This window comes from Eufriesea mexicana, unplaced genomic scaffold, assembly GCF_001483705.2.
Source record: "Eufriesea mexicana isolate 0111107269 unplaced genomic scaffold, ASM148370v2 scaffold2501, whole genome shotgun sequence".
NCBI lineage: Eukaryota > Metazoa > Arthropoda > Insecta > Hymenoptera > Apidae > Eufriesea > Eufriesea mexicana.
Window position 1 is genome coordinate 172,456 of NW_016910581.1, and position 21,124 is coordinate 193,579.

At 31.3% G+C, this 21,124-nt stretch overlaps 1 protein-coding gene across 2 annotated transcripts in view; it reads right to left on the reverse strand.

Moving 5' to 3' along the window:
• Positions 1-204: 204 nt before the first annotated feature.
• The window catches only part of LOC108550047 (carbonic anhydrase 1), a 46,376-nt gene continuing 25,456 nt past the window's right edge, over positions 205-21,124 (reverse strand). For both annotated transcript variants that reach the window (XM_017903645.1, XM_017903646.1), the window contains exons 4-6: positions 12,940-13,187; positions 8,227-8,460; positions 205-571 (exon numbers count right to left, since the gene is read on the reverse strand). In XM_017903645.1, coding sequence (XP_017759134.1) covers positions 383-571; positions 8,227-8,460; positions 12,940-13,187 — 671 coding nt within the window. In that variant the 3' untranslated portion in view covers positions 205-382. The remainder of the gene's footprint in view (positions 572-8,226; positions 8,461-12,939; positions 13,188-21,124) is intronic.

Sequence of the window (21,124 nt, forward strand, 5' to 3'; positions counted from 1 at the left end):
GAGTTTGATATGAAAACTCGAGTATATGTTAAGATTAATTCAGAAAAATAGAATTAAATGTGCGATCATATTTTGAACTGGACTAGATAAGTGTTATATTTCATATTAAAATTTATTCTTGTTAGTAAATATGACAATTTGTTATATTATGGAGCTCTTAACACTGAACCTGTGTTCATACTTGTATATATGTATCTTTTTTATATACAATCATTTAACGTGTTATAAAGATATATTATTGCGATGAATATTACATGGTATATATCAGTGATATATGACAAAATTTCTTAAATTAATGAATAGAACATTATAGGGTACTTACATTATCAGTATGTTGATCACATTCTATCAAATTAGATTCTCTATATAAAATTAATTTATATTATTTTAAATACAACAATGTACTTAAGAACAAACTAAAACATACATAGAGTAAATTGTACGAATGAGTAATCGCAATAGAATATCCAGTCAGATGGTGATAAACTTTCCTTTCTCCAAGTGTCTGAATTGGCCTATAATTGTATCCCAAAGTACCATTTATTGTTCCAATGTTCTTCACGATATTCAACTGCAATGAAAGAAAATGAATAAATAGAATGCAACCAGCTGTAAGATTATAATCATACTTTTACATAGCATCTATTGTTATTTTGTAATCTTCATTGTTTACGAATTGTTAAGATATCTGAAAATGGGGTTTACGAGACCGTTTTTAACCTCGCTCGGTTCCCTCTAGTAGATAATTGTCGCAACGAATTCTCAGACTAGCGGTAGACGTCAAAAGTCTAGCAGGTGATATGCTTCATCTTAACTTAGACCCATTAGCATTTAAGAACGAATAAGTTATAATTTGTGTTTCATTTTTTGAGAGAACGGTCCGTTTACAACTTATGGTTCTTGTCGAACATTTTCTTCTTATTACAAGTAAAATACGGTGCGGTGAAAAAAAATTTAACCTCGAAAATCATGTATAAGGACAATTTTGCAGTTACTTTTTTTTTACGGATCTTCACCAATCCGAAGGTACACAATCATGTTGCAATGGCCATGACAATTAATTTTCATATACCCTGTATGTGTTACTCGCCTATATCTTGTACACATGCATAGATATCTACGTAAATACAAGTATTACCGCTATAGTAGCCCCCGATGTCAAAGATCGATATTGGTATTTAATCTCACAGCATATCGACAGACAATTCCAGTATTAGGAATGTCTGTCATGATAGTAGAAGCATTATATGATAAATGTTATACCAACAAATATTTAGAATTGATATGTGTATATTTTAAAAATAAGTATTATGAAATGCATCAATTTTTAACATACATTGCTTTTTTATGCGTTTTTGTTATAATTCTACATATAAACTGCGTTGTAACATTTAAACTTTAATCTGTCATGATCGAATGTTATCTCCTTTGTACACTTCATGCGACTTATCCTACCAAGAATATTGTTCGATTAAAAATTTGCACACGTTCATTCTAATTATATTTGATATTACGAATAAATCTTGCATACTTTTGATATTAAAGATTATGTATTTACTCACGTCTGGACGTATAGTGAAATATAATAGAATATAACGAAATTGTGAGTTAAAGGAGGGGATGTCTGTTTGTAAGACAAGAACTATATTCTAGTTGAAACTATTCACACATAATTGTATTCCTATAGAAATAATTAATTATTATTTTACTCTAGCATTAACGGCCTCACAATAATGGAATACCAATGTATTCCATAACTCAACTTATAACATCTTAATGTTTCTTTTTTATCGTTGTTAACAATAATTGTCAACAGTGATTGAAATTTATATCAAGTCATATAAGAATTGCGATTACAATTAACTCTATACGAGAATGATGTGTACCAGCAATCTAAGTAAGTTTAATTAAAGTTTTTTGCAAATATCTCTGTAACTAAGGCAAAGTTGCTGGAAATGTTGAACATGACAACACGTTTCGTGATCAACAAAACGATGATTCAACATTTCGAAAAGCGATAAAAACATATTTGACAATCAGTAATGCATCAGCTAAAGTGTGGAAAGTTAGAAGATAATCACATGTCATCAGAGGAACAACGACAGAGAGTTGAAAGTTTACATTACAAGATAAAAAGACAAGCCAGTGACGCGTCGTATTATATATAATGTTATAATACGTTATCAAAAAATTTATTAAATATCGTACATTATTGAGACCCCGTGAAATTCAATGTCTAGGATTTTTGAATGAACAGAATTAACCTTTGTTTTATTAAACGAGATTATCGATGATCTAGAAATCGACATACACAGTACCAATACTTTCTTTTCTAAATACGGTTACATTTTTCGAGCTTTTTGCATACATTATATGTGTCATTTTGCAGATGTTATATGTGGAATTTGACTCTTGTTTTTCATATTTAATTTATCAATTGTAAATTCTTCCTTAACGGCGGGAACCAAGTTTTTATATTCTAACGGGATCGTAGAATTACTCTCTTTTGGGACATTTATATTTATTGTAAATGATTCTTATTAATTTATTCTTCTTATAATAAATAATCATGGGTCTAAACTCGTCATCGTACGTCTTCTCATTGTTACAAATGGATTATTTCTACATAGCACTCTTCGATAGTTATCACTTAGGAAGTTTCAAAGACACGATGTCGTGATATATTCCAAACACAACAAATTTTCACGCTTATTTACAAGAATAATTTATAAAGAATAACTAAAAATTTATATTCTTCAATCTTCTTCAACTCAAAGTACTAATAAACTAATTGCTAAAATTCTGCAACACACTAAAAAATACGTTATACCTTTTGCAGATATGACAAAGAAAGATAGGTATATTTTTAATTCGTGCCTGATATTGTCATTTTATTATTTACTAATATACAGAATAATCTACAGAGTAAGAGATTAGTACTTGATTAAATAATTAAGTATTGCATGTTTTTAAAATTCTGATAGTACGCATCATTATAGCGCAGCACATTGACCGCATGATCATTTTTCTAGATTTCGAAATGTACCGAATGCTTTCATTGACAATTTGCTGCTAAAACTAAAATCATGTGGTAAATGTATGTTTATATACGCGGTTACTTTCCGTTTATGACGGCTGTTTTATAATTGTACAATGGTACAAAATGCAAGCCACATAGTATTAAAAAAAAGTTTTATAATAATTTATATACCACGAATAATGATAATTCTAATAAAAACCTGCTTAAACATTTGTGTCATGATGTTTGATATACTACGAGTTATTTTATCTATGTACTAACGAAAACCTGGATAAAATATTTCTTTCTATAGAAAATTATCAAATCTCAGTTTCATATCATGTTGTGCTTTGTATTACTCTTTATTATAATATATGTTTGGTGTTTTTTAAATAGCACTTTATATTTTTGACTTAATAGTATCGTAGCACGCACCTAGAAGAATTCAACGACCTAGCATACTATGACCTTCGCATAATCTTGAAGGCAAAGAAATGAAAATTGCAACAAAAAATGTACAGGGTGTTCAAAAGAAAACACAAACTGTTGCGTTATGATTTTCACAGATGATTTATAGTTGTGGAATCGGTGAAAATCCTTAAACAAATAGTCTAGGAAATTAATCCTCACCAGGAAATTATATTGTACTCAATATGGGGATAAAAAATGTTAAAAAACCATATGTGCTTTTCTTACCCAACTGTTCTATCAAAAAGCGATATGAAATCTTCGGCATTAATTAAGGTGATGTTTTTTCCAGAATGTTTATATCGTGATAAATTACATGCTTTTACAGTTCATACCAGTGAGAAATATAAAACTTATACTTACTATCGTTTTACTTTTGTAGGTATTAAAATACTTGAGCGATAACTGTACGGAAATATACTTATTTGGCATACTTGCCACAAGATTATGCAAATATAAAGGAAGATTTTCCAGATTATAATACTGCTATCACCTGCTTCTGTGGAGAAATTCTTCTTATTTGCTACAATGGTAGATGTATCGCAGAATATATCTATGGATATTTTTCCGATGAATTCTGAAGCGAGAATAATTTTGAAAGGAAATACGATTTATCTTTTAAATATTTTTGTATAATTAATTCTCCTTTACATCGAATTATTCGTTAGTTTATATCATTAAAGTGATCGAAACAAAAAATTATTCCAAAATACTTTATTCGGACTAAAGGAGAAATGAAATTAGTTTTTTTAGTTAGGTTATTTAAAAAATAAAAATAATAAAGTATTTTAGATAATCTAAATATCGAGAATGATTATTTGTTATTTTATTTTAAATAACATCTGCCCATATCGTATATAACAAGTTCAAGATTACATGAGCGAAATTAGAAAATAATTTAGCGGTATATAGAATATTTATAATACATTTTTATTATAAATATGTGACATCTATGGGCCACAAAACATGCGAATGTATTATACAGAGCGGTCTACGAAGATCAGCCACTTAAATTATACGAAAACTGTTTTTTTCTACAGAAAAATGTTTCAAACAAGTTGTAGGATATGAAATGAGGCAGACTGATTTGATTCATTTTTTTCTAAATTGCTTTTTTATCAAGATTTGAAGATTACTTTGAACTTTTTAGCGATAATGTATGAAATTTAACTCAACCACTAGAAAGAGAATGTAAGACTAAATAAAAGATTATAAAGCAATACGGGTCCAAAATCCAATATTTACTGATAAGGAGATGCCGCGAACGGTCCATCTCCAATTTGGATGAAACTTGATAAGCTTAAAAAATAGCCAAAAATGTTATATACGTATTTTTTCTTTTAGCTGCGCTAACTCAAGTCTTACGTATAAGTTCCAAGAGAATTCGAAAACGATAAGAGATAACAAAAAATTAGATTTCCGTTTCAACGGCTATCCCATCCATTTTGAGAGACATTTCTCAGCAATAAAAGGAGTATCTTTGATGCTTCTTATAATTAAATCTTCTGCACCGTTAATAGGCGTTGAACGTTTTGAATCGCTTCCATGCATCGAAGCCAGCAGAAAATAGAGTTATAACGTTTATAGGATTAACGTGCACCATTTTTATTCGAATTATACTTCTAAATAATTCGACAATAATGACGGATGCTGTGAATCCTAGACATCTCGTATGAATATGCAATGGATTCTAATAACAAGAGCTCGCCCCACTTATTTATGGAGTATGTAATAAATGATAAATGAAGAAAATATTTGTAGTGTAAATGTTATGCTCGGCGTATCATTATATCTTGGAAAGTTTTAAATTTACAACAAATATTTTTAGTCCTGTAAAAAAAAAGACAAAATGTTATTCCACCGAGATAAGGCGAGATAATATTTATCTAGACGAAAAAACAACATTTTCGTGATATTATCTGAAAGATATTTTATTTACGTATATGCATGTTTACAATATTCAAGTTTCGAGAAATTTTCGGTCCGAAGAATGACGCCAAAAGTTTGAAAAAATCAGTTGTACCGCTAGATGGAAAACGGAGGTTCGAGGTTCTTCGCAAGACCTTGGTAAACCCTTTGACTTCCATAAATACAAGTTCCTATCCTGCCTAAGTATCCCCCGTATGCCCATAATGCGGGGTCTGATAGAAAGCCTTACCACTAACAGGCCCAGGGACGAAACGTATCCCTTCCTTGCGTCCTTTCTACCTGCTAGCTATCATAGCAAGACGATCATCAGGATACAAACCGGGAGCACCATACGAATCACAAGACCTCATATATCCCCGTGGGGGTGATGCCCACACAGTACTGATTTTTTACGAAATTGCATATAGAAAGATATATATATATATTTAATATTTTTAAGATATTATACTTTAGATTAAATAAAATGGCTGAAATGAAATATACGTGTCAACGCGTATAGGATAAGATAGACCCTTATGTATATTCTATTTGTTATAGTTAATTTATAATAATTCGAAACTGTACTTGTCGAAACGTATCGAGCCCGATTAAAAGCAGACGACGGAAGCAACAATCCGTATATACATAACGTTGTGTTTGGAATAAAAAATACAATTTTTTGGTATCTCTTACCGTTGCTGAGTTATCTCTTGGAAGGTGATTTCCCCCCTTAAATTTCAGTTAGCGTAGCTAAAAACAAATACGCGTGTAATACTTTTCGTGAGATTGATTCAATAACGTTTAATGTAAAAGATGCTCAAAATGTTGCCAATTTTGATCGAGACACATGCGTATAATAAATCAATTATATGAGAAATGACAAAAACTATTTTGTAATATTTTGCAATATTTTGAGCATTTTTCGTTTATTTTCTATTCTGAAATTTATATTTCACCAACTCTGTGTTAAGATATAACGCTAAAACTTATTGATGTCGGTATTGTCCGACTTTCCCCTACATAATCATGTTTGTATTTCCGACCTTTTTAGGATGTTTGTGTTTCCTACACATTATTATGTCGATAAAATCAAAATTAGCTTTTTTAAAAGCAAATGCATACTTTTAATAACTCCAAAAGGTCTAAAATCAATTATTTTGACTAACTTGATAATTCTAATATGAAACCTACTATGTACATTGAATTATACAGTAATGCTCGGTAAAATTGTAATGGACCATTTTACCACCCTTCTCCCGCCACTAGTTTTAAGCTTAGCGAAAGCTAATACAGTTGACAAGAAAAGAAAGAGAGATAGATAGATAGATAGATAGATAGATTAGATAGATAGAGAGAGAGGGGGGAGAGGAAATAAAACAAAAAGAAAAGAGATAATTGTAATACAAAGAGCATTCAGTAATTTTTATCTTAACTTGTTAAAAATAGTACGGACACACGAATACTGGGATCTTTCCGAATAAACGAGTAGAAACATCGCATAGATCTATTTTGATATATTATTACGTATTATTATGCATCTAGTTAATCAAGTTAATTACTATAATTAAGATTAGTGTAATTTATATCGTGCTTGGAGTTATTTTAATCCGAAGAATCTCAACGATGCATCGGTACCACATTTACAAAGATAATATAAAAATTAAAAAAAATTAAAATATATATATATATATCAAAATTATGGTATTAAAGACTCTCGAGCAATAATGAAAAGATAAGGTTGACTATTCACTGTATATTTGTCTTCGAAATATAAATATTGCCCATATAAAATTGTCTTAATTAATCTCTACAGTTTGGGTTAGGTTTATATAATTTTTCACTACAACATCTGTGTTGTACTTCCTGAGGTTTTATATACTCCTAACGATTAGCTTGACCTTGAATTTAAAAAGCCAAAGTCATTCTTACAATACGTTAGATACTATGTATCTCTCCCAAAGTCGACATAGTATTCTTTTGTAATCTATACGACATTGAACAAAATAACAGTAGATAAAAGAACGTGATTAACGAAATTTTAAAAAATTAGCGTTTAAAACAGAAATGAATGAATCATGATTCTTTTTTATTAAAAATTAAATTTAAAAGTAGAAATAAAAATCGGCGAGTAAGATTTAAGCAGTTAATAAAATAATATCGGCTCCGCAACGAGCTCAATTTAATATTCTTTACTCTCTTTTTTTAAACGTCTCGAAGAATAATGTGTGTTATTACATCCTTTGGTTTCAATGATCTTTTTGTTATATCGAAATGGAAACTTTTATCGCAATGATAATTATATTCTTTAATCGCATAAAAGAAATCATGTAAATGAACGTATAGGGTTGCTTCATTTTGATATTTCATGCACCATTATACAACAACAATTATTATCTCCTTTCTCTTGCCATTCACATTTATCTATTAAAATAAATAGCGATTGAAAGTTGCTTCTTTGGTATACACTTACGTCTATGTACTTACCAAGTATGTATTTACGTCTATGTGTATTAAATTAACGTTTCATATTAACCCCTTGAGAACTAAATTATTTCACAAAAATCGGGCGAAACATTTTGACTTTTTTTATAATCGATTTAATAAGCGATTATGATATTCAATAACGTATCATGATTAAAATTATAAAAAATTCAAATATACACGGTTTTGCCTAAAGTCGATGGATAAATTAACGTGATATAAAGGAAATTTTATACAAAATTGAAACCGTGTTAATACGGGCTCGGTCGTTATGGGGTTAAATAACTATTAAATATTACTATCGGGTATATATGTTAAAAGAAAGTTCTGAAAATGGACAATAAATTTACCTGCATATCTGATATCAAAAGTTTTTCATCAAGGATATACCACATTACAGTTTCTTGGCATCCTGGAGTAGTTAAAGATCCATCGTAATGGTAATACGTCGTATGATCCTTTGGTAAAAAGAAGCGAGGAATAATCTTGGTCGTTATGGACGTTACATTAGCTCCGGTGTTATTCGACAAGGGTCTCATCCTCTCCAAAATTGGCATTATTTCCGAATTATTTTCCTTATTTAACTGCAATCATATTTTATACATTTCACTGATGAAGGTATAGCTATTATATAATATATTTATATTACAATAACTTGATATATTTATATTACTATTACCTAAAAATCATTTATCGATAACAAATTATTGTTTTGTTTTATATTTAATCACTAGTACTAGTAGTAAACCAGGAAAAATCACGTATTTCAAATACTTTATTTTTCTGCAATTACTGAAATGTGCGACTGTTTTTAGCAAGGTTGTCGATTTTCATCGAAATAGGAACGTAATTGTATATACCGACATATATATGTCGGATGCCGGAAACGAGTGTTAATTTTGCTTTCATCTTCCGAAATTAATATATATATATATATATATATATATCGTACATCGTACGTCATATATCTAAAATCGTACATCACATATCAGAAAATGTTTCGTCTCGTAAAAAAGTTTAGGGATGATTTGGAAAATAGAATTTGATGGATATATATTGTAAATACGTCTATATTTATTATGTAGTAATACAAAAAGAAGCGAACCTCTTTTTGTACACAGGAAATTATAATCGTTAGGATTTTGTCTGTTCATTTATTTTGATATTACTACATAATAAATATAGATACATTTGTATTATGTACCCACCAAATTCGTTTATCCAAATTATCCCTAAACTCTTTTATACTTGCATTCTGTAAACTTTATTAGAAACTCTCGGAATTTTTTTACTTATATAAGACGTGTTATATTATTGACCATTGTACTTCTAAATACAACAGCCATACGATTAGGTAGATCATACATTAATTCATTAATCGATATTAATTAAATTAAATTAAGTATTTACATTGAAGAAATTTTATGTGAAAGATCTTTTATTTTCAAATATATTTAGGGAATTTATTAGTTCCTTTAAGAGCTATATCGTTATACACTATCTTAATCCAAGATCTTCAGTAATGTATGATCTTTAATCCAAGATTTAATCCAAGTAATGTAAAATCTTTAATACAAAATCTTTAATATCGATTCCTTTTATCGATTCGCACAGATAATTTATAATAAATTACCGTGATCGTACTGTCATTATTTTTTCCTAAACTTGTACACTACACGCTGTTAACGATGAATAATTCTAGTCATTATTTATGTTGCAAATCAATTGGATTTCTCGAATCGTCATGAACGCATCGCGCGCCAACTTAATGTTGCGTGATTAGTTTAATCATTTTTCGGATCGCGAGTGTAATTTGAAATAAATTATTTATTTGTGACTAGTATTGTGATTATTTATTTATAAACAGTACATAGTTAAATGCGAAACGTTATCGGAGTATCGTTTGGGACACACGTATTACGATATTTATAAGATATTTCGGTGATAGATGTCGAATACGTATTGATTTCTGTTTTTCAATTTCGGTAATATCTCGACGCGTTCTGTTCCGTGTTTTTTCGAGTTTGTTTCAATTGGTTAAGAGGAAATATTAGTGGAGGAAAAGTAGAGTTTTTTCATTGGACGTGGGTGTGCCAGAAGGAGTTTTGGCTGAGGAGTGGGAAACTGACGAGGAAGTTGCTTTTCGGTAATCAATGATGTGATTTATAAGTAGGTGTTTGTTCGTCATTTCGATGGGTCTGTCGCACGTGGGTCCAATTTGTCGGATCTGGTAGTTATAAATTTCCTGTGTTTGCATTTAGATGTGTGGCTTAATCCGTTGGAAGGCTGCCGACGCACGTCTTCGGTGTTACCGTCGTAATACAAAATAATGAAGATTTTAGAATTATCTAAAATAAAAGTATTAAAATAAGAGTTGCGCTATAAACACGACCCCTCTGGTACGAAACAATTTCAATTTAACAAGGGCTCGAAGATCGATGACAATAATCATTTTTCATATTATGTAATGCCAGGTTTTACAAGCAAATAATAAATTTGATTTATTTTATTTAATTCCGTAAATATATTGTAGGAATAGTAGGTTGGGAGTCAGTGCGATAGGAACCCTTGGACCCGTCTAGCTGGCGATGGATAATAGACAGTAATCTAGGGTTCGGAGTGAATGTTTAGAGGATGTCTGAAGTGCGGGTGGAAGGACGAGTGACCGCGTGCAAGGATCGGATGAATGGGATATTTATGACTGTATGGAATGCAAGCGAAGAGCGAAAGGCGCCTGAATGTTTAGGGTACGTGGCCCACCAAGAGCGAGGCTATGGGAACTGCGTGATCGAGGAAGAAAGTTCGAGTATGAAAGAAGACTGAGTGCAAGGTTTAAATGACAGTCCCGTCGGTGAGAGTAGTTAGTTCTTTCAAACTTCGTTTGAAAGAGAGTCGAGTCGGCGATAGTTGGAAGAGTGAGAGTGTGGATTGTGCGTCTAGTTTAATCTTTTAGCTTATAACTTTACTTTTAAGTCTCTTTAGCTCGTAAATAAAATATATATTGGAATCAACAACTTCCTTTTTATTCCGTATATTGCCAATCGGAACATATCCCTACAATATTAGTTTTTTTTCAATCTGACATACTAAATACCTATCATGGAGATGATGTTTATTTAGCACCAGTTATTTTAAATGTATATTAAACTCAAGTTTAGTATCAATATTCAACTTAAATATATATAACACTTTTAAGAACTTGAATCCCAAAATTCAAGCCTCTTTCATATTTGTACGGTAACAATAGCTAACATTGTTATAATTTATGATCGTACGAAAAATCTCTTTGAGACAAAGTTACATTAATTTAATGGATTTATACAAAGCTAAAGAAAATTGTTTCTCCAGTTTCGATGTCATTGATGCTTTTTCTATGCAAAACTATATATCTTTCTTTTCAATATGCTTACACAATATGGAACAATAAATCCTGACACCTAACACCGTAGCATTCTGCTCATTTTACTTTATATAAATGTTATATCTACATTTTAATCGCTTAGGTTAAAGTTAAATATTATGTACAAAATAATGGTTGATCAACCCCAAAGTTTAATCAAACATATGTATGTACTATGCGTGGCTGAAAAGAAGTCACCTGAGAAACTTGTAGGACCGAATCCCCACCAACCCAACCATTCTAACGTCATGGCAGAAGTAGAGTAAAGGGAACGAAGCAACGAGACAAAGTGAGACAGACGCAACAAATAGATGCAAGAGCGTAGACTCATCATAAAAGTATATTAACTTCAGATTCCTCTGATGAACACATGATTATTTGCAATTAATAATTACTAATTACTAATTACCATCTCGATTAACTTTTCATTGTACTATACAGCAAATGTGCTGTACTATACACATATTTTTTATATTGATGTTGTATCGTATGATTTATTTAAACGGTTATTTAGTATGATGCAATTCTATAATTAATTTATCATAAAAAATACATCTTAAATTTCGAATCAATTTTCATAAATGATGTTAATTATTATTACTTTTGTACTTCTTTACTTTATAAATCTTTGAGCTATTGCCATCTAATTTCTTATCCGACTCACTGCTTTGTATTTCCAATTTTCGATCTTCAGTTGCGTCTTCTATTATTCCATCGTTCGTCCAATATTCGTGTTCCAGTGTTTCTACGTGTTTACAAAATCCTTTCCAATCATATGATGTTTCGTTTATTGCCTGGCGTAGTAGTGCTTCCAATTCATTCTAAGTTAATTCTGAGATAATATTTCTTTCACGGACATCTTACGCCTATGTTAACACGATGACTTCTTTTCAGCAACACAGAGTACATCGTGTAGTATGGCATTAGTTTAATAATTGCCTACGAATCTTCACGACCCAATCGAAATGTTTTGCAACTTGTCCCGAGTTCCAGACACTAGACAACACGAGTTATGCTTAAAAAAGATCTTTGCTTAAAAAAGATTGCCATAAGGATACGAAAGGACGGAAGACGAATAATAATTTACGCTTCACAAATAGATAAACGACACAGTGAATCGGCAATTTTTTTTAATAGTTTTGTTGTCGTTATTGCGCTATTTTTATCAGTAGCTCGACTTTCGTGAATTTTATATGAAAGATATTTCTTGGAATATTTATATGACGTTAAATCTGTAACAATTTGCAAGGATGCTACGGTTAAAAGATTAGTCGATGCAACACGTGATATTACTATTATCGTATCACTAGTATTGCAATTAGTTTTATTATTGCAATTAGCTTTACTCTGCAGCATACCGTATCTTGAAATAATCTTTCAGTATCATGGCTCGGAAGCAGGCGTTGAAATGTTTCGAAATAATTAATAATTCTCAACTGCACTCCGAGGATCTAGCAGTAAATGATTATTTCGATAAGATACTTCCTGATTTATGTCAAATTTCCCTTTGCGTAACGATATACGATATCGTTATACATTAATCGAACGTAATATTTCAAAACGCTATGTAATATACGTAATGATCGAGCAGAATAAATTAGTGGATTGTGGAGAAATAATAGCAGTTATGAAAAGACTTTTATACATTTTATAATAAACGTACCTCGAATAAAGTGGCAACAACTGCAACGCCATTTTTATGCTGCGATGCTATACTCGCATTCTTATACTGATTGTTGTAATGGACGAAATGTAATTCTAATACGTCACGCTTGCCATCCATGGTGTGCTCGGCAGGCCAGTGGAAGTGTATGTGATCCAAAATATACGTCGATGGAAGATTCGCTCCTTCGAGATGAATCGGTATACGTACCAATTGATAAGTTGGTGCAGCAACTAATTTAATTTGTACTGTAATAGAAGTTAAACGAAGAAAAAAATATTTTGAAAATTGACATTTTAATAAAATATCGCATATATCACACATCGTACAATTATCACGACGTACGATTCGTTATAGTAAATTTGAAAGATAGCGAAAAGCAAAATTCAACGCTCTCTATACATATTTGTAAACGTGTCGATATGCCTCGAAACTACAGCATTCTAACGCAAATAATAATTAAACTACACATGGAAGACAGCAATAATAAATGTAGCTTATCAAGGCTTAACTTCTCATTTACATTTCTTATTGTCCATTATCATAATTTGTACATAATGTACTCGTCGTCAGTTTTGCACCTATGTATGCTTACTAAGTCTGTTAGCATTTTATCCAGAGGCCTGATTACGCTGTGCGCGAATACTCGTAAAATTATAGAAAACTTATAAACGACCGGAATTATACGATGGGTATAACTTATTCTTCGAATATTACTATAAGTTATTCTTCAATTGAATACAAAAGTCCAAACTCTGAGCAGATTAATCTAATAACTTTAAGTCTTCGCTTTCTGGCTAATCTTGTACTAATTTCGCCATGTTTCCAAGTCTTTTTCACCTTGTATCGTTTAGAATTTTCATCTTTTTTCTTCCAATATTTTTGCTACTTCGTGGCACACGATCGATTCTTTTGTTTCGTCATATTACGAATCGTCTCTGATTAATTAGGTTTTTACTTTCTTGTTCCTTTTCATTTCTCTTTCATCATCATTCACCATTCATTAACTACTTGATTTTCCTGCATCACTATTTCATAAATTTACAGGCACAGAATAACTTTTCCGAAGGAAATGTCGGAAGGTTGGCGTATATTAATACGATATCTTTTCTTATTCTTCCTTGTCTGATAAAACTAGATTTTAATTTCAAAATTATATTCTTCTTGATTTTTTACCCTATACATTACACATTAAAGAAAAATTTAGGATACGCTATATTAATTACTTTGATTAATGTAATTTGCCTAGTTAAATCTACAATTGATCTGTCCATAAACGAGATCGATGTCCCATGAACGGGATTTACGAATATTCATGCTACGTAAGAATAATTTTCGCTATAATAACACTGTACAACACAAATTTTAATCTGTAATATCCATTAGGAAACTCTCGTAGAACTTATATTTCTGAATACGAATTCACAAACGAATTTTCTTTATCACTCACAGTTTTCGAAAAATATCAGTTTTTCTATAAAACGCACGATTTTGACTAAAATGAAGGATTACATTAAAAGTAAAAAATTAGCAAGTTCCTTTTTATCTTGAAAGTTAGGCGGAAATTTCCCTAGTTTACCACTATCCATAATTATATTTATTCTTGCTCTCGAATAATTGCGATTTATCATCAAAGTTTAAAAATAAGCTGCCGAGCGCACATTCTATGCATTATTCTTGCATTTTTACAATAAGTCCTTTATTCTGCACGAATTTGCTATACGCGTAATATACTATTACTATTCTCGCTTCGGCGAGAAGAAGGCACAGCGTGTTTAACATCCTTGCTCTTGTTCGAGTCCGCTTGCTTTCGATTAAAATGCGAGGATGAAAAAGAAACTGGCATTTTGATAACTTTCTACATCTTGTACATCCTTAAAATTCGAACGGAAACCTATGCAAGTTACATTCGAACAAAAATTTCTCATATTGCTCACATATACCTATGTATAATTTATATGAAGAAATGTGAAATTAGGATAAGAAATGAGAATTAATACGTATCGAGTTTGATCGATCAACGTATATGTATGTACATAATTAAGGAAATTAGAAATATAATAAAAGTGAAAAGTTAAAACTGTCAAATTTTTAATTAATTATTAATAAATTATGTAATTGCGAAATTTTTAATAAATTACTAATAAATTACTGCATAACATAACTTGAAAGTGAAAGGAAATTGAAAAAACCATAAAATGTAAAATTACGTTTAACATAATACCGTTTCTTTTAAGCTTTCCGTTCCTCTAATCGATATAATGTAATGCAGTGAAGAAAGATTTATCTATATAAAAATGTTGTCTCATTCGTGTAAACTATAATATACGTAATATCTTTTGCCCTGTTTAGTTACGAATTTGTATTTTCTATTATATAATTTATAGAAAGATTCGTTTTATCGAAACAAGTTACATTTTTTTTACAGTTTTCTCTATTTCTCGCGAAATACTAAAGACGAAATACTAGGGATCGTTAATTTAAGGATTCGTTTCCTGCCGATATAATATACGTGTCTAATAATACGTCTCAGGTAAAGGGTTCTGTTATGCGCAAGAAAAATGCCGAATGCATTGACATTCTATGCATACTGCACAGGTAAGCCGCGAGTAACGCGTTGCTTATAAAATCCGATTTTCCTATACAAGATTCATAAACGGTATGTACCTATTGGTTATATAAAGCAATGAATAGTTTTATATAACGCGAAGCATTCATACATACTTACTTACGTAAATAAAAATTGTCCTTCTTCCCAATTTTTCATCTAATCGCAAAAGAACGCTTCTTTGGCAAACGCCATCAAATTATCTTTTTATCTCTTCTGTGCATTCACTCGAAAGATCGTTAAATCGTATTTCGTTGCAACATATTTTTTAATATTTATTGAATTTTCATAAATTGAAAATTAAAAAAAAATAAACAAAGGTTGCAACCTATGCCTATGGAAATGATGATAATTTGACAGTTTGGATATTTGGAAAATCAGATAGATCGTAACATTTACAATTGAAATTCGTATAATCTTTTGTACATAATTCTTACATGTGTGATTCTGCATTAGCGCGATAGAAAGTCATCGTATCTCGATGAAACGCATTCTCTGGACGTAACTAAAAATATATGATTAACGACGAACGTTTATGTATCATGACACGGATTTCTCTACACGCGAGGCGCAATATTCTCAGACGAATCAATTCCTCTTCCTTCGATGAACCAATCTTACGTGTCATTGTCGTTATTATTCATTTTTCACTTCGTAATGCTCATTTTCAATTATTTTTTCCATATTGTCGAAATAAAAACCTTTCTTCTTACACGTAAATACCTTCTGAAGTAAATAGATCAATTATTTTGACTAAAAAATTAGTTTTCCAACGTAATCCTACTTTTTGTGCACACGTTAATGTGAATATGGTGTAACGTGATATTTATAACACTATATTTCTTAGAAAACTAACGCTCGCATTATACCACAAGGTTACTTGTATTTACGTAATTTCTTAATAGATCTCTCATATCTTTTACAGAATAGAACGAGCAAGCGTGTGAGTACCTTATATTGCAAGTGATTACAGAGGAAAAGGTCAAAACGATTCTAGTTTAAATCGTATTCAAGATGTTTTTCCCATGGTATAGCACAGCCTGTAATCGTAAGTGTCCTTCGGTAAATTACACCAGACTGCTACAATCGTCAGAAATAATAACAATGAAACGCAGCTGTTTTTTCACGAATCATCATGGTAGAAGTGTCTTTAATTTAAACGTACAGATCTTTCCAGACTATGTCGGAGCATCAACAAAAATTATACATGCAATCTATAATCTGTACCGTCCATCACAATGTATCGATCGGAACATATTTCTCTGATTAAAAATGCACAACAATCGAGATACGTATTATGTATATTGGTAACATCGATAGCGTCGATGAACTATAAACGTATATTTTTATAGAAGAAGATGGAAGATGTAAAAAAAGTTGTATCATTATAAGTAGAATTAAAATTGTATTATTAAAAAGCAATTAAAATGACGTAGGATCTTCTTTTCTTGAAAGGGAAAACGTTTCGAAAATTTCAAAATTACCTTCATTTTTTTAAATACAATTATGCACTTTCACACATTAATGGATCTCATTCTTTTCCATAGAAGAAAAAAGTTTATTAGGATAGAAAAAAATTGGTTAATTTAAAAGTTATTTTAACTTTATCTTGTTCGCGATCGTATTTTTCACGACAGTAGTATCGAGTGCATTGGTTCAAAGCATTTTAGCATTTATTTCATACCATTTTCTAACAGTTTATCCAAACGGGATTGAAAACGATGATAAAAAATAGATAAAAAATTTAGTAAAATATGCTTCAACTGCTAAATATTTAAACTGCTAATATTTTGATACTTTCGTTTCGATGGTTATTAATGTCGTCTTTAATATTAATAACGTTTTATTTGTACGAAAAACCAAGGAGAAAAGGAATCATCGTGCTATGAAATATGTTAAAAAAGCAACGCAACCAAGTTTCAAACGTACGAAACCGATTAGCTTCGTTAACGAAACATTATATTGTACTTCATATACGAAAGATTAATTTCGATGTGAATGGTTGTCTTATTGGCATAACAATTTAGTTTACACATCTTTTAGGAGGATTGATTTCTCTGGCGGTCGGGCTCACTTTTTATATCTGAGCGCCCGATCGTCTTTTGTCTTTGCAGGGGGCACGCGTCACGGAACGCTCTCAATGGTTCTCCCCTGGTCTTTCTAGAACCGTGATTCGCGACACGTACTTCTGCGTGATTTGCGAGTGACCATCGAACGCTCTGGACCTTTCGAAATCGCCACATATCTTTGAAAAAATATTTAACTTTTTTCATTTTCATACACGATGTACCCGATCGATGATGTATTTATATACATATGTGCTCATATTTCCTCCTACTGTTCCTAGGAACAGTTCCTAACTTTTCCTAACTTGTTTATTCCCCCCCCCCCCTATACAACTTTTTATTTACTTTATTAGAAATATTCGATCACGTGCATTTTTACATTTTTTTTTCAGAGAAATCTTTGTCACGGAAAAACAAACTAAAAATCTAACCTATAAATTGTTGTCGGTTAATTCGTGTGAAATACAGACTTATTCGTATCCAAAACTTGATCTTGACATTTTCGCTACTTGTCTTGCCAACTGAAATTACATCGCTATTAAATTAATTCGTTCATTTTATGTTCGATCATTGAAAGATTCTGATAAAGGCAGGCCAACGTCAGAGTTCAAAACATCTTACTCATTCCTACCTTGACTAAGGGCCAATGGTCATTTTCACCCCACCAAATAGTAAGAATATATAAGCACCTCCGAAAACTGTACGAGAGCAGTTCGTATTCTTCTCTACCGATTCATAGTTATTGTATTTTCTGACGTAGCTTTGTTGCAGAACTCGTATCGTATATAGAAGCGTTCCGAAATATACTAAAAAGATTAATCGATCTATAACGTTCTTCATCCGGGTTCCAACATTTATAGCAGTACGTTATGTATTAATTGCATACATGATAAACATTTACAGAATTTCGTTTATTCCACTTCTCGTACACTTATCTATTTCTATAAATAAAATGCGATTAAAAGTCAAACGCGAATAAGTAAACCGATACATCTAATACTAACAATTGAAAAATAACACAAATAAAATAAACAAAGATTATTTTAGTAAATTATTGTAGAGATAGGGGGGTGCTAACACGAATAATGTACAACTACTATTTATTAACCATAAAATATACAATGCAATATGCGGTGACGATAAAGACTACGAATATAATCTGTCTCTTAACTAAACTCTTATAACTACAACGACACAATTACGTAACAACACGTTTATACTTCGCAACACTAATACAACTAACACCTTCTTTCACAACTCTCTCTCTCTGAACTCTCATATACTACACGTACTACGACCGACTCCACGCTCTCTCTGCCCACTCACGCCCTTGCATCCCTATTTAAAACCATCCATTCTATCCTCTTTCATACCTATTCTCTCTTTCCAATCACACTTTCCCACGCACTCCTCGCAATCTTACCCTCAGCGGGTCACTCAGCCCAAACACTCGAACGCATTCCTAAAGCCACTCTTCACTTTCATCCCATACATTCATAAACATCCCGTCCACACGATCCTAGCGCACGATCATTCATCCTTTCGCACGAACTCTAGATAACACGCTCATCCTGCGATACCACATTATTTTACCTTAAATAAAAGTTATTACAATAAAATCGAATTATTTTTAGATCGAGTTTATAGCTTTGTCGTAATTATTTTTTCAGTTTATGGTATACTTACGGAACGAAATCTTGAATATTTCAAAACGAAACATAACGATGAAACGATTTAACGATTTTGTTCATCCACTAAAATGGATACAGTTAGTAGTATCGAAACTGTACTTGCTATCGTAAAACAAATGAACTTGTTGCACATGTATATAAACACGACTATTGTACGCATTTTCTCATACATCCTAGTAACATTCCGACTAAATATCACGACGATGTTCGAGTTGTTTGTCAATATGAACCAGTTAATGTAAATACTCGTACGAATTCGTTCCGTAGAACCTTAGACTATAAGAAACGATGCAAAAGATCCTTCGTGATGACCACTGTCTCGTTTTGTGGCATTCCACAATTATCCAGATTCTAAAAGATAATCTTTATTTCGAAATTATGAAAAGAATTCGTAATCGCAAGCGAGAATTTCTACTTGTTATAAGGACACAAAATCGACTGAACCGATAATGACGAAGCGTCTATGATGACGATCGGGCAATGCGTTACAGCAAAATTAAAACAAAATTAAAGCAAGAGAAATTCACAAATTTCTTTACAGTATCCCAATTCGAATGGAACTTATTTTACGCGTAGATATATCTTTTATTCTATGATTAATATCTAAATCTGTGTAACGTTAACATGTATTGTTATACGTATAAAAATTCGCGCTATAGAAAATGTGCATTATATAAACAAATTATAACGCAAATACGTTATTCGTGTTATCTGTGTTGTTAAAGATTTTTTCCGATTATCCTGACTTTTGATCTGTCATTGACGAGCGTCAATGAATGCTAATCGATGCAACGTAGGTAAATTGGAGTTACCGTTAGATTTTATATTTGATAAAATTAGCGATTTTGAGCGATGAGTCTATACGTATATAATAATTTTTATATTTATGCATCGCGAAGAATCGTGATTTAACGCTCTTAGTGCTTTAATTGTTACGAATTATTAAATTTCGTTGCAAAATTTTCCACGACCAATTCACATGGAATAAAGCTCGATGGATCTTCGTATTACGATTTTTACCATAATTATCGTTCTCTTATTTTGCAATTGCCTGCCTATATATCAAAACCAAGAATATTGAAATAAAAAGTATCACTGTTCAAGTTACCTGTATTCCATCAATCTGAATTGGTTGATCGTTATATTTAGAAACCATCGTTACAAGATTATTTCGAATTGTTTCTCCAATACGAAACGATGAAAATTTTGACGAGCTGTTCCTTCAGCAATTTTTAATAACCTAATCTGAGCTACAAAATGTATACTACGCGTAATTTCTGTCCATTTTGTAACATTTCTGCTCATACAAAGAGTTACAATTATACAAATTGCGTTCGCTTATATTATATTTGCAAAATCGTTCGGTTCGCTCTTTCGAAGATTCAGAAGTTTAAAACGATCAGGTACGTAATTGCATAGAATTTATAAAGTTATCGAACATCGTGGACTTTCCCGCGTGACAATGTAACATGACACAAACATAACACGAACATTTCAATTAAACGATTCCATATTACTTTATAATTATCTTCACGACTTTTTAAATCAATTTCGATCGTTGGTTCGACTCTGTTAGATAACGAAGGGTGGATGTAACGTCTATTAAAATGTTGCTTAACTCGATATAAAAACAAATCGCATCGTGGAATATTTTCTCGAAAGAAAAACCATTTTTCGAAGCTGTCGTCGAATGGCAATTTTCGAAATTTCAAATCAATTTTTGGTACATGGGTCGTGAATGTACGAAAGAGGATGGAGGAATGAAGGAACAAATCGCTCGAAACGTTCAGCTAGGACGAAGTTTTCGAGTAAATGCGTGT